Source organism: Oncorhynchus mykiss, chromosome 26 (assembly GCF_013265735.2).
Source record: "Oncorhynchus mykiss isolate Arlee chromosome 26, USDA_OmykA_1.1, whole genome shotgun sequence".
In the NCBI taxonomy this organism is placed as follows: Eukaryota; Metazoa; Chordata; class Actinopteri; order Salmoniformes; family Salmonidae; genus Oncorhynchus; species Oncorhynchus mykiss.
The window spans coordinates 192,354-207,597 of record NC_048590.1 but is presented as its reverse complement, the minus strand read 5'-3'; the positions used below and the strand labels follow the sequence as shown (position 1 = coordinate 207,597).

Here is a 15,244-nt window from a genome sequence, read left to right as displayed (position 1 = left end):
CCTGGGCGGCCGGGTAAGGAAGTTGTTGATTGCTAATGAGAGGATTAATCTGGCCTGGGCGGCCGTGTAAGGAAGTTGTTGATTGCTAATGAGAGGATTCGATTAATCTGGCCTGGGCGGCCGGGTAAGGAAGTTGTTAATTGCTAATGAGAGGTTTAATCTGGCCTGAGCGGCCGTGTCAGGAAGTTGTTGATTGCTAATGAGAGGATTAATCTGGCCTGGGCGGCCGTGTAAGGAAGTTGTTGATTGCTAATGAGAGGATTAATCTGGCCTGGGCGGCCGTGTCAGGCAGTTGTTGATTGCTAATGAGAGGATTTATCTGGCCTGGGCGGCCGTGTAAGGAAGTTGTTGATTGCTAATGAGAGGATTAATCTGGCCTGGGCGGCCGTGTCAGGAAGTTGTTGATTGCTAATGAGAGGATTAATCTGGCCTGGGCGGCCGTGTCAGGCAGTTGTTGATTGCTAATGAGAGGATTAATCTGGCCTGGGCGACCGTGTAAGGAAGTTGTTGATTGCTAATGAGAGGATTAATCGGGCCTTGGCGGCCGTGTAAGGAAGTTGTTGATTGCTAATGAGAGGATTAATTTGGCCTGGGCGGCCGTGTCAGGCAGTTGTTGATTGCTAATGAGAGGATTAATCTGGCCTTGGCGGCCGTGTAAGGAAGTTGTTGATTGCTAATGAGAGGATTAATCTGGCCTGGGCGGCCGTGTCAGGCAGTTGTTGATTGCTAATGAGAGGATTAATCGGTCCTTGGCGGCCGTGAAAGGAAGTTGTTGATTGCTAATGAGAGGATTAATCTGGCCAGGGCGGCCATGTCAGGAAGTTGTTGATTGCTAATGAGAGGATTACTCTGGCCTGGGCGACCGTGTCAGGAAGTTGTTGATTGATAATGAGAGGATTAATCTGGCCTGGGCGGCCGTGAAAGGAAGTTGTTGATTGCTTTATTTCTGACAATGAGTCCGACATGAGAAATCGAAATAAATGGTCAAAATCCATCCACGGACCGCCCCCCATGACCGCCCCCCACACCAATCCCACCCCAACAACGAGTATATAGTATCAGTTGTTGGTGGTCCAGGGAGGTGGTGGTCCAGGGAGAGGAGGATGTGGTGGTCCAGGGAGAGGAGGAGGAGGTGGTCCAGGGAGAGGAGGAAGAGGTGGTCCAGGAGGAGGAGGAGGTGGTCCAGGGAGAGGAGGAGGAGGTCCAGGGAAAGGAGGAGGAGGAAGTGGTCCAGGGAGAGGAGGAGGTCCAGGGAGAGGAGGAGGTGGTCCAGGAAGAGGAGGAGGAGGTGGTCCAGGGAGAGGAGGAGGTCCAGGGAGAGGAGGAGGTGGTCCAGGAAGAGGAGGAGGAGGTGGTCCAGAGAGAGGAGGAGGTGGTCCAGGGGGAGGAGGTGGTCCAGGGAGAGGAGGAGGAGGTGGTCCAGGGAGAGGAGGAGGAGGAGGTGGTCCAGGGAGAGGAGGAGGTCCAGGGAGAGGAGGAGGTCCAGGGAGAGGAGGAGGTCCAGGGAGAGGAGGAGGAGGTGGTCCAGGGAGAGGAGGAGGAGGTGGTCCAGGGAGAGGAGGAGGAGGAGGTGGTCCAGGGAGAGGAGGAGGTCCAGGGAGAGGAGGAGGTCCAGGGAGAGGAGGACGAGGAGGAGGAGGAGGAGGAGGTCCAGGGGGAGGAGGAGGAGGAGGTCCAGGGAGAGGAGGAGGTCCAGGGAGAGAAGGAGGAGGAGGAGGTCCAGGGAGAGTAGGGGGAGGAGGAGGTCCAGGGAGAGCAGACTGTGCATCTCCCATAGTCTGATCTGGACTTGGGGACTGTGAAGAGACCTCTTTTGGATTGTGTCTCACGGTTTGTATAACATGGCAGCCTTCCAAATGGCACCCTATTACCTATATAGTGTTCTAATGAACATGAAGCATGAAAATGCTATTATAAGTACCATTGACTTGCATTGAATTTGTGCGACAAATGCTAAGAAGTTAGCACTTAAAACAGTGGCTGAAAAACCCAAGCATGGGTTGCTGTCACACCTTGTCACTAGACAACCAATGTCATTTTGCAATTTGGGTGAACAATCCCTTTAACATTGGAGGGGTCTTCAAACTTTTCCCACCTAATAGCATGAACAGCACCATCTAGGGGTCAGAACCTGTATTGTCGTTGTTGGGGTGTTGTGGGTGTGGGGTCTGAGTGGCTATTGACCATTCCTTTGGATTCCTCATGTCAGACTCATTAGTAGAAACAGTTTGGTCCAAATTGGATGTTAGGTACTATATTTATTGAATATTATATGAATCCTATAAATTAAAAAGGCCAATTTGGCTGCAATCAATTAGCTTAATTTATCAGATGTCAAATTATATTTCAACAAAATAATTTGCAGGAATGCTAATCTTCTCTGTTTCTAACAACAGAAATGATTTCAGAACGATCTGAGACTGTGGGTGTCGACCCGGTAACCAAACAGTAGTTTAAAGAATATATTGTAAAGACAGTGTATCAACATGAGAATAACAGATTTATTTATTTAATTAGGCAAGTCAGTTAGCCTAGCCTAGGAACAGTGGGTTAAGTGCCTGTTCAGGGGCAGAATGACATATTTGTACCTTGTCAGCTCAGGGATTTGAACTTGCAACCTTCCGGTTACTAGTCCAACGCTCTAACCACTAGGCTACCCTGCCACCCCGATATACATATATACAGATATACATTGTTTCAACGTGAGAATAACAGATATACATTGTATCAACATGAGAATAACAGGAAGGCAATATGTCTGTCATATTTGATAGGCTCTACCATGAAGAGTCCATTTGAGGTGTTGCAGAAGACCGAGGACGGCAATGTGATTGGCTCAGGACAGAACCACCTGATCAGCAGTCGCCAATGGGAGGACCAGGACGCTGTGTTTAAGTCTGTATACAGGAAGTACATGGTTACTAACCCCAGCAACACTACAGACCCAGAGGACAGACCCAGGTAAACACTACAGTTGAATGAGAGTGGTTAGTCTTAAAATCCTCAAATTGTAATGATAACAGAAAATAAGACCTGACAGGGCCCTGTGTCCTCAGTCTGAATCAGACTATACCCAGACAGCTACTGATGATCTGTTAGGGCCCTGTGTCCTCAGTCTGAATCAGACTATACCCAGACAGCTACTGATGATCTGTTAGGGCCCTGGGTCCTCAGTCTGAATCAGACTATACCCAGACAGCTACTGATGATCTGTTAGGGCCCTGGGTCCTCAGTCTGAATCAGACTATACCCAGACAGCTACTGATGATCTGTTAGGGCCCTGGGTCCTCAGTCTGAATCAGACTATACCCAGACAGCTACTGATGATCTGTTAGGGCCCTGGGTCCTCAGTCTGAATCAGACTATACCCAGACAGCTACTGATGATCTGTTAGGGCCCTGGGTCCTCAGTCTGAATCAGACTATACCCAGACAGCTACTGATGATCTGTTAGGGCCCTGGGTCCCCAGTCTGAATCAGACTATACCCAGACAGCTACTGATGATCTGTTAGGGCCCTGTGTCCTCAGTCTGAATCAGACTATACCCAGACAGCTACTGATGATCTGTTAGGGCCCTGGGTCCTCAGTCTGAATCAGACTATATCCAGACAGCTACTGATGATCTGTTAGGGCCCTGGGTCCTCAGTCTGAATCAGACTATACCCAGACAGCTACTGATGATCTGTTAGGGCCCTGGGTCCTCAGTCTGAATCAGACTATACCCAGACAGCTACTGATGATCTGTTAGGGCCCTGGGTCCTCAGTCTGAATCAGACTATACCCAGACAGCTACTGATGATTTGTTAGGGCCCTGTGTCCTCAGTCTGAATCAGACTATACCCAGACAGCTACTGATGATCTGTTAGGGCCCTGGGTCCTCAGTTTGAATGGGCGGCCTGGGCGGCCAGGTAAGCCTGGGCGGCCGGGTAAGGAAGTTGTTGATTGCTAATGAGATGATTAATCTGGCCTGGGCGGCCGGGTAAGGAAGTTGTTGATTGCTAATGAGATGATTAATCTGGCCTGGGCGGCCGTGTAAGGAAGTTGTTGATTGCTAATGAGAGTATTAATCTGGCCTGGGCGGCCAGGTAAGGAAGTTGTTGATTGCTAATGAGATGATTAATCTGGCCTGGGCGGCCGGGTAAGGAAGTTGTTGATTGCTAATGAGATGATTAATCTGGCCTGGGCGGCCGGGTAAGGAAGTTGTTGATTGCTAATGAGATGATTAATCTGGCCTGGGCGGCCGTGTAAGGAAGTTGTTGATTGCTAATGAGAGGATTCGATTAATCTGGCCTGGGCGGCCGGGTAAGGAAGTTGTTGATTGCTAATGAGAGGATTAATCTGGCCTGGGCGGCCGGGTAAGGAAGTTGTTGATTGCTAATGAGATGATTAATCTGGCCTGGGCGGCCGTGTAAGGAAGTTGTTGATTGCTAATGAGAGGATTCGATTAATCTGGCCTGGGCGGCCGGGTAAGGAAGTTGTTGATTGCTAATGAGAGGATTAATCTGGCCTGGGCGGCCGGGTAAGGAAGTTGTTGATTGCTAATGAGAGGATTAATCTGGCCTGGGCGGCCGTGTAAGGAAGTTGTTGATTGCTAATGAGAGGATTCGATTAATCTGGCCTGGGCGGCCGGGTAAGGAAGTTGTTGATTGCTAATGAGAGGATTAATCTGGCCTGGGCGGCCGTGTAAGGAAGTTGTTGATTGCTAATGAGAGGATTCGATTAATCTGGCCTGGGCGGCCGGGTAAGGAAGTTGTTAATTGCTAATGAGAGGTTTAATCTGGCCTGAGCGGCCGTGTCAGGAAGTTGTTGATTGCTAATGAGAGGATTAATCTGGCCTGGGCGGCCGTGTAAGGAAGTTGTTGATTGCTAATGAGAGGATTAATCTGGCCTGGGCGGCCGTGTCAGGCAGTTGTTGATTGCTAATGAGAGGATTTATCTGGCCTGGGCGGCCGTGTAAGGAAGTTGTTGATTGCTAATGAGAGGATTAATCTGGCCTGGGCGGCCGTGTCAGGAAGTTGTTGATTGCTAATGAGAGGATTAATCTGGCCTGGGCGGCCGTGTCAGGCAGTTGTTGATTGCTAATGAGAGGATTAATCTGGCCTGGGCGACCGTGTAAGGAAGTTGTTGATTGCTAATGAGAGGATTAATCGGGCCTTGGCGGCCGTGTAAGGAAGTTGTTGATTGCTAATGAGAGGATTAATTTGGCCTGGGCGGCCGTGTCAGGCAGTTGTTGATTGCTAATGAGAGGATTAATCTGGCCTTGGCGGCCGTGTAAGGAAGTTGTTGATTGCTAATGAGAGGATTAATCTGGCCTGGGCGGCCGTGTCAGGCAGTTGTTGATTGCTAATGAGAGGATTAATCGGTCCTTGGCGGCCGTGAAAGGAAGTTGTTGATTGCTAATGAGAGGATTAATCTGGCCAGGGCGGCCATGTCAGGAAGTTGTTGATTGCTAATGAGAGGATTACTCTGGCCTGGGCGACCGTGTCAGGAAGTTGTTGATTGATAATGAGAGGATTAATCTGGCCTGGGCGGCCGTGTAAGGAAGTTGTTGATTGATAATGAGAGGATTAATCTGGCCTGGGCGGCCATGTCAGGAAATTGTTGATTGCTAATGAGAAGATTAATCTGGCCTGGGCGACCGTGTAAGGAAGTTGTTGATTGATAATGAGAGGATTAATCTGGCCTGGGCGGCCGTGTAAGGAAGTTGTTGATTGCTAATGAGAGGATTAATCTGGCCTGGGCGGCCGTGTAAGGAAGTTGTTTATTGATAATGAGAGGATTAATCTGGCCTGGGCGGCCGTGTCAGGCAGTTGTTGATTGATAATGAGAGGATTAATCTGGCCTGGGCGGCCGTGTAAGGAAGTTGTTGATTGATAATGAGAGGATTAATCTGGCCTGGGCGGCCGTGTAAGGAAGTTGTTGATTGATAATGAGAGGATTAATCTGGCCTGGGCGGCCGTGTAAGCGTGTTTTGCACCTGGTGAAGTTGATTAGTTTTGGAACCAGGCTGCCTCCCGGGTGTGAGCCAGGTGCCCAGCTCTGTCCCACAGCGGACTCAGATCAAAACACAAGTGATGTAATTAACCACTGCAGTTATTAGTATGATTCTGTGTTTTCACATTACAAAAGTTATTTATTTTGATAAAAACACTTTATCTGCCTTCCCACTGAAAACATGTATTTTATGCAAAAGAGATGTATGTTTCTGGATGATGCACCATGCTGCCTTGTTGACAACATGACCGAGTGATGCAGATTACTGTTCCATTTGAGAAGGGCCACCGACCGGTGCGCCTCGGCTCAGCATAATGGAATCCGCCCATTGCTTGCCTTTGGACTTCAATCACTCCATCATGAGCTCATGTTGACATCGACTTTAGACTTGGAAATGAAAGGTGCACTAGTGTTTTAACCGTGGAGATGACGTGTTAGTGTTGTAACCATGGAGATGCTGTGTTTGAAGCTGTGTGACCAGTCACTTCCTGCTTCCTGGAGGTCTGTTTCCTGTCCTGGGAGGAGTTAAGCCTCAGACAGGTGGGTTAAGACAATTTAACAAATGTTTTTTCATTACATGTGAATATCATGAATTTGTTTTAAAATATTTTATTGATGCCATCAGTTCTGTATTTAAATCTTTAATTGATGCCATGGGTTCTGTATTTAAATATTTAATTGATGCCATGGGTCCTGTTGCAGATTGAGATCGACAACACATAAAATATCAATTTTATCCGCTCTTAAATCAAATGTTTTTATCTTACTCTCTTCTTAGAAGCATCCCTTCTATTTGTAGTAAAATACATCCCCTTTATCAAATTAAATTCAAATGTATTTATAAAGCACTTTTTACATCAGCAGATGTCACAGATGTCCTAGAAAGGCAGGAACCTAGGAAGAAACCTAAAGAGGAACCAGGCTCTGAGGTGTGGCCAGTCCTCTTCTGGCTCTGCCGGGTGGAGATTTTAAGAGTACATGGCCATTAAGGCCAGATTGTTCTTCAAGATTTTCAAACATTCATAGATGACCAGCAGGGTCAAATAATAATCACAGTGGTTGTAGAGTATTCAACATGTGAGTACCTCAGGAGTAAATGTGAGTTGGCTTTTCATAGCCGAACATTCAGAGGTTGAGACAGCAGGTCTGGAACAAGGTAACACGTCTGGTGAACAGGTCAGGGTTCCATAGCCGCAGGCAGAACAGTTGAAACTGGAGCAGCAGCATGGCCAGATGGACAGGGGACAGCCAGGAGTCATCAGGCCAGGTAGTCCAACCTTGAAATCAGCCCTAGCCTTAACAGGGAGCCAGTGTAGAGAGGCTAGCACTAGAGTAATATGATCACATTTTCTTCTTCTAGTGAAGATTCTAGCAGCCGTGTTTAGCAATAACTGAAGTTTATTTAGTGATTTATCTGGGTAGCAGGAGAGTAGAGCATTGCAGTAGTCTAATCTAGAAATAACAAAAGCATGAATTAGCTGCATCATTTTTGGAAAAAAAGATTCTGAATTTTGGCCTCCTGGGTGGCGCAGTACTAGCTGTGCCACCAGAGATTCTGGGTTCAAACCCATTGGGCGGTGCACAATTGGCCCAGCGTTGTCCGGGTTAGGGAGGGTTTGCCCGGCAGGGATATCCTTGTCTCATCGCACACTAGCGACTCCTGTGGCGGGCCGGGCGCAGTGCACGCTGACCAGGTCGCCAACTATTTTGTCCAAGTTTAAAAGTAAAACATTTGCTGCCATCCACTTCCTTATGTCTGAAACACAGGCTTCCAGGGTAGGCAATTTTGGTGCTTAACCATGTTTCATCGAAATGTCCAGCTGTGTGTCATCCGTATAGCAGTAAAAGTTGACATTGTGTTTCTGAATGACATCACCAAGAGGTAGCTACCAATAGTAGTCTACCAATAGTAGTCCTAAAACGTAACCTTGAGGAACACCGAAATTGACCAATGATTTGTTAGAGGACAAACCATCCACAGTGACGAACTGATAACATCTAAACCAGGCAAGAACTTGTCCCTGCAGATCAATTAGGCTTTCCAAAAGAATGTGGTGATCGATGGTGTCAAAAGCAGCACTGAGGTCTAGGAGCATGAGGACAGATGCAGAGCCTTGGTTTGACGGCATTTAAAAGTCAATTTACTCAGTATAGAGTTCAGTGTGTCAAATCGGAGGGCCTGTTGTCCGGACCTCTGGCAGTCTCTATGGGGGTGCCACAGGGTTCAATTCTCGGGCCCACTCTTTTCTCTGTATACATCAATGATGTCGCTCTTGCTGCTGGTGATTCTTTGATCCACCTCTGCGCAGACGATACCATTCTGTATACTTCTGTCCCTTCTTTGGACACTATGTTAACTAACCTCCAAATGAGCTTCAATGCCACACAACTCTCCTTCCGTGGCCTCCAACTGCTTTTAAATGCAAGTAAAACAAAATGCATGCTCTTCAACCGATCGGTTCTGACTTAGAATATGTGGACATCTACAAATACCTAGGTGTCTGGTTAGACTGTAAACTCTCCTTCCAGACTCACATTAAGCATCTCCAATCCAAAATTAAATCTAGGATCGGCATCCTATTTCGCAACAAAGCATCCTTCACTCATGCTGCCACACACCCTCGTAAAACGGACTATCCTACCGATCCTAGACTTCGGCGATGTCATTTACAAAATAGCCTCCAACACTCTACTCAGCAAATTGGATGCAGTCTATCACAGTGCCACCCGTTTTGTCACCAAAGCCCCATATACTACTGTCGTGTCTTTGGCTATGCCGGATTAAGTGATAGGAAATGCTATTCTATAAAATATTTTCTCTGTAATATTACCTGATTGAGGTAATCATGTAAATGTAATTAACTAGAACGTCGGGGCACCACGAAATAATATTTATAGAGCTGTTATCTTCCGAATAAACTCTTAAAGACCTAGTAATAATTTACATCAATAGCAGTCAATATTAATCGTCACCTTATTTCAGTCTCATCTGAAAGTTGTAAATTCTTGGTTATCTTCATGAACCCTGGCTAACAAGTTGAATCAGCAATACAAAATTGCTATTTACTAAATAGGGGTGGCAGGGTAGCCTAGTGGTTAGAGCGTTGGACTAGTAACCGAAAGGTTGCAAGTTCAAATCCCCAAGCTGACAAGGTACAAATCTGTCGTTCTGCCCCTGAACCGACTGTTCCTAGGCCATCATTGAAAATAAGAATTTGTTCTTAACTGACTTGCCTAGTTAAATAAAATAAAGGTAAAATGAGGTACAATAAATAAAATACCTATTTACTAAATAACTAATCATACAGAATCAACCATACATTGATTACAAATTACGTCATAAAGGAAAATGTCCCTAGCGGACGGAGCAGACATGACAGCTGGTTACACAAAGGAAAGGGGGTTGGGTTTGAGTGAAAGAGCGAGAAGACTGAGGAACAAAGGGAGAAGCTGTGCTATTGTAAATACAGTATCCTATCTATGCATTCTAAATTACCGCCCATTTGGAAAAGGAAAATGCAATAAATATTTACTCTGAGCTTCAATAGGTTGGTGGTAGAAGGAAGGCAGTGTTGGCCAACAGAGTCCACTACGTTGTATTGTCGTCATTGGGTGGTAGACGGGATACTCTGTCTGTCCTCTCCTAACCCACGTTTACAGCGGCCGCTGCTAACACAACGGCTAGGAGGTATCACTTCTGTAGTGAGTTCAAATTTCATACCATTCGCAACCAAAGCTCACGCTAAGGTTGGTTTAGTTCTGTAGTTGACATGTCCTTTTCATGTTAGTCCTCATGTTAGTCCTCGGAACAGGACATTTTCATCAAGGGCTTATATAGTGGAGGGAGAGAAAGGTGTGTTTCATAGTTTGTCTCTTCACAGGGGCGGAGCAGAGCTCTAATCTTATGAAAACCCAATTCTCTCATTTGAAGCTAAAATTACATTTGAATCTTTTCACAAATAGTTTCATTTAAATTGCATTTAAATTGCACAACAATTCCATGTGAATCTGATAACTATAATGTGTAGACTTTCCCAGATACAGTTTATGTGGTCCTGTCATCAGTCATAATGTCTCAGATGACAACCGAACTGACATCATATTCATTAAGTACCAACACATATTTTCAACTGGTTCTATTACCAAAATATGGTTCCTTTCCTTCCACTTGTTTGATGTTCCCAGACTCTCTATGTTTAACAAAGGCTATTTAAAACCTCTTAGAGCCATGTGAGACGCTAGCGTCCCACCTAGTCAACAGGAAATGGAAGTGCGCAATGCCAAATGCTAATAGTATTCGATAAAACTCAAACTTTCATTAAAACACACATGCAGGGTACTGAATTAAAGCTACACTCGTTGTGAATCTAGCCAACGTGTCAGATTTTTAAAATGCTTTTCGGCGAAAGCATGAGAAGCTATTATCTGATAGCATGCAACCCCCCGAAATACCTGAAGGGGACGTAAACAAAAGAATTAGCGTAGCCGGCGCTACACAAAACGCAGAAATAAAATATAAAACATTCATTACCTTTGACGAGCCTCTTTGTTGGCACTCCTATATGTCCCATAAACATCACAATTGGGTATTTTTTCCGATTAAATCCGTCCATGTATACCCAAAATGTCCATTTATATAGCCCGTCTGATCCATGGAAAAGCACCGTTCCAAAACGCAACGTCATTTTTTAAAATGAAAAAAGTTGCCTATAAACTTTGACAAAACACTTCAAACTACTTTTTTAACCCAACTTTAGGTATTTGTAAACGTTAATAATCGATCAAATTGATCACGGGGCGATCTGTATTCAATAGCAGCTACTCTTGAAATCATCGTCCATTGTCTCTCTCCCATAAGCCTCTTCCTGTATACTGGATGACAGGAAGGGTCTATTTCTTATTCCACCAAGGATTAAATCCCATGAAATTGACAGTACTGGCGACATCGTGTGGAAGCTGTAGGAACTGATCGCCATCTATTTTCTCTTGCCATAGACAATTCAGAGACTGGCGGATGAATACTTTTTTTTTTTTTGTGACCAGGTTTTTCTTGGGATTTCGCTTGCTGTTCGCGTTCTGTTATAGTCACAGACATGATTTAACCAGTTTTAGAAACTTCAGAGTGTTTTCTATCCACACATACTAATCATATACTATGATACTATATACTATATTCCTGGCATGAGTAGCAGGATTTGCGCGATTTTTAACAAAATGTTGAAAAAATGCAGGGGAGGTGTGCGCTAAGAGTTTTTTTTTTTTGAATTTTACCCCTTTTTCTCCCCAATTTCGTGGTATCCAATTGTTGTAGTAGCTACTATCTTGTCTCATCGCTACAACTCCCGTACGGGCTCGGGAGAGACGAAGGTTGAAAGTCATGCGTCCTCCGATACACAACCCAACCAAGCCGCACTGCTTCTTAACACAGCACGCATCCAACCCGGAAGCCAGTTGTAGCGATGAGACAAGATAGTAGCTACTAAAAACAATTGGACACCATGAAATTGGGGAGAAAAAGGGGGTAAAAAAAATACAATCTTTGTCCTCATGTGCAGTTGCAAACCGTAGTCTGGCTTTTTTTAATGGCGGTTTTGGAGCAGTGGCTTCTTCCTTGCTGAGCAGCCTTTCAGGTTATGTCGATATAGGACTTGTTTTACTGTGGATATAGGTACTTTTGTACCTGTTTCCTCCAGCATCTTCACAAGGGCCTTTGCTGTTGTTCTGGGATTGATTTGCACTTTTTGCACAAAAGTATGTTCATCTCTAGGAGACAGAACGCCTCTCCTTCCTGAGTGGTATGACGGCTGCGTGGTCCCATGGTGTTTATATTTGCGTACTATTGTTTGTACTTATGAACGTGGTACCTTCAGGCGTTTGGAAATTGCTCCCAAGGATGAACCAGACTTGTGGAGGTCTACAATAGTTTTTTTGAGGTCTTGGCTGATTTATGATTTCTTTTGATTTTCCCATGATGTCAAGCAAAGAGGCACTGAGTTTGAAGGTAGGCCTTGAAATATATCCACAGGTACACCTCCAATTGACTCAAATTATGTCAATTAGCCTATCAGAAGCTTCTACAGCCATGGAATTTTCCAAGCTTTTTAAAGGCATAGTCAACTTAGTGTATGTAACTTCTGACCCACTGGAATTGTGATACAGTGAAATAATCTGTCTATAAACAATTGTTGTGTAACGATTCTCGTCCTCCTCTTCTGAGGAGGAGTAGTAAGAAGGATCGGAGGACCAATGCGCAGCGTGGTAAGTGTCCATATTGTATTTATTATATGAACACAAAACAAAAACAACGACAACGAAACAAAACAGTCCTGAACGGTGAAATACAAAACACAGAGCAGAAAATAATCACCCACGAAACACAGGTGGAAAAAGGCTACCTAAGTATGATTCTCAATCAGAGACAACTAACGACACGTGCCTCTGATTTAGAACCATACCAGGCCAAACGCAAAACACAACATAGAAAAACGAACATAGACAACCCACCCAACTCACGCCCTGACCATACTAAAACAAAGACATAATAAAATAACTAAGGTCAGAACGTGACATGTTGGAAAAATTACTTGTGTCATGCACAAGTAGATGTCCTAACCGACTTGCCAAAACTATAGTTTGTTAACAAGATATTTGTGGTGGATGAAAAACAAGTTTTAATGATTCCAACCTAAGTGTATGTAAACTTCCGACTTCAACTGTAGGTGTTCCTTTTGTCCAGGTGGGAAAGGGCAGTGGAGTGCAATAGAGATTGCATCGTGTGTGGATCCGTTAGGGCGGTATGCAAATTGGAGTGGGTTTCTGGGATAATGTTGTTGATATGAGCCATAACCAGCCTTTCAAAGCACTTCATGGCTACAGACGTGAGTGCTACGGGTCAGTAGTCATTTTGGCAGATTACCTTAGTGTTCTTGGGCACAGGGACTATGGTGGTCTGCTTAAAACAGACTCGGACAGGGAGAGGTTGAAAATGTCAGTGAAAACACTTGCCAGTTGGTCAGCGCATGCTTGCAGAACACATCCTGGTAATTAGTCTGGCCCTGCGTCCTTGTGACTTTTGCCCTGTTTAAAGGTCTTTCTCACATCGGCTGCGGAGAAAAAAGTATTCGGGAACAGCTGGTGCTTTCATGCATGTTTCAGTGTTATTTACCTCGAAGCGAGCATAGAAGTAGTTTTCCCTTTGTAGTCTGTAATGGTTTGCAAGCCCTGCCACATCCGACGAGCGTCAGAGCCGGTGTCGTACGATTCGATCTTAGTCCTGTATTGATGCTTTGCCTGTTTGATGGTTGTCGGAGGGCATATTGGGATTGTTATCAGCTTCAGGGTTAGTCCCACTCCTTGAAAGCGGCAGCTCTAGCCTTTAGCTCAGTGCGGATGTTGCCTGTAATCTATGGCTTCTGGTTGGGGTATGTACGTACTGTCACTGTGAGGACGACGTCATCAATGCACTTATTGATGAAGCCAATGACTGATATGGTGTACTCCTCAATGCCATCGGAGGAATCCCGGAACATGTTCCAGTCTGTGATAGCAAAACAGTCCTCTAGCTTTGCATCTGCTTCATCTGACCACTTTTTTATAGGCCGAGTCACTGGTGCTTCCTGCTTTAATTCTTATATTATTATGCGTAGGTCATCGATTTTATTTTTCTCTTACCTTCTCGTCATGCAAATGATGGATCTGGGCCTGTTCCCGGGAAAACAGTATGTCATTCATGTCAGGCTCGTTAAAGGAAAAGTATTCTGCCAGTTCGTGGTCAGTAATCGCAGTTCTGATGTCCAGAAGTTATTTTTGGTCATAAGAGATGGTAGCAGCAACATTATGTACAAAATAAGTTTAAAAAATACATTACAAACAACGCAAAGAAACAAACAAAAAAACACAATTGGATAGGAACATGTAAAATGTGTCTTCACTATTATTTTTCAATGTAGAAAGTAGTACAAATAAAGGTGAACCTTGAATGAGTAGGTGTGTCAACTTTTGACTGCCGATAGTTTTTTTAACATTCTCCAGGTAAAGGTTTGACTTTTTCACACAATGCAGCTAGAAGCTAGAAGGTTTAAAGGCCATGACTATTTTCATGAATTGGTCAAGAGATACTATTGTTCCTAGGTCCTGGCAGTTTATTTTTATTTCACTAGGCAAGTCAGTTAAGAACAAATTCTTATTTACAATGACAGCCTAGGAACAGTGGGTTAACTGCCTTGTTCAGGGACAGAACGACAGAGTTTTACATTGTAAGCTTGGGGATTCAATCTAGCAACCTTTCGGTTACTGGCCCAATGCTCTAACCACTAGACTACCTGCCACCCCAGTTCAGTGATACTATTATACTATTGGTCCTAGGTCCTGGAAGTTCAGAGCAGACTCAGGACAACTGATTCCATGTCGCCTGTCTGTCTCTCTCTCCAGGAGGAGTGGCTGTAGCTGTGTGTCTGTGGTGGAGCGGCAGACACAATCTGCTGCAGTACTTACTGTGTAAAGCTCCCAAAGACAAACCAGGTAGGTTGGGGGTCATTTAGTCACATGTACTATGCGATAACAGTAGGATCTGTGATGTTAAAAAAGATCCTGAGTTTGTATTCAAGTGTCTGATCTAGGATCAGTTTTATCATTGAGATTATTACAAATATAATTACATGGACAGGGGGAACTGATCCTAGACTCTGAAAGGCTTTATGAATACAGGCCCTTCTACTGTATGTCAGTATATTACCAGAATGTTCTGGGTGTAGTATATGTTCATGACCAGCAGGAGGCCAGCAGTGTTGCAGCTTTAAAAATGTTTATTAAAAAAAAATGTTTTTACCTTTATTTAACTAGACAAGTCAGTTAATAAGAACACATTCTTATTTACAATGACGGCCTACCAGGGAACAGTGGGTTTATTGCCTTGTTCAGGGGCAGAACGACAGATTTTTACCTTGTCAGCTCGGGGATTCAATCCAGCAACCTTTCAGTTACTGGCCCAACGATCTAACCACTAAGCTACCTGCCGTCCCTCCACTCTAACCGCTAAGCTACCTGCCGCCCCTCCACTCTAACCACTAAGCTACCTGCCGTCCCTCCACTCTAACCGCTAAGCTACCTGCCGCCCCTCCACTCTAACCGCTAAGCTACCTGCCGCCCCTCCACTCTAACCGCTAAGCTACCTGCCGCCCCTCCACTCTAACCACTAAGCTACCTGCCGCCCCTCCACTCTAACCACTAAGCTACCTGCTGGTTACTGGCC

At 45.0% G+C, this 15,244-nt stretch overlaps 1 protein-coding gene across 1 annotated transcript in view; it reads left to right on the top strand.

Annotated features, from left to right (window-relative positions):
• Positions 1-2,778: 2,778 nt before the first annotated feature.
• Positions 2,779-15,244, top strand: part of LOC110513506 (WD repeat-containing protein 93-like) — a 35,024-nt gene continuing 22,558 nt past the window's right edge. Inside the window, exons 1-3 of the mRNA XM_036964125.1 lie at positions 2,779-2,961; positions 6,464-6,534; positions 14,425-14,514. Of these exons, the coding sequence (XP_036820020.1) occupies positions 2,783-2,961; positions 6,464-6,534; positions 14,425-14,514 (340 nt within the window). The 5' untranslated portion in view covers positions 2,779-2,782. The remainder of the gene's footprint in view (positions 2,962-6,463; positions 6,535-14,424; positions 14,515-15,244) is intronic.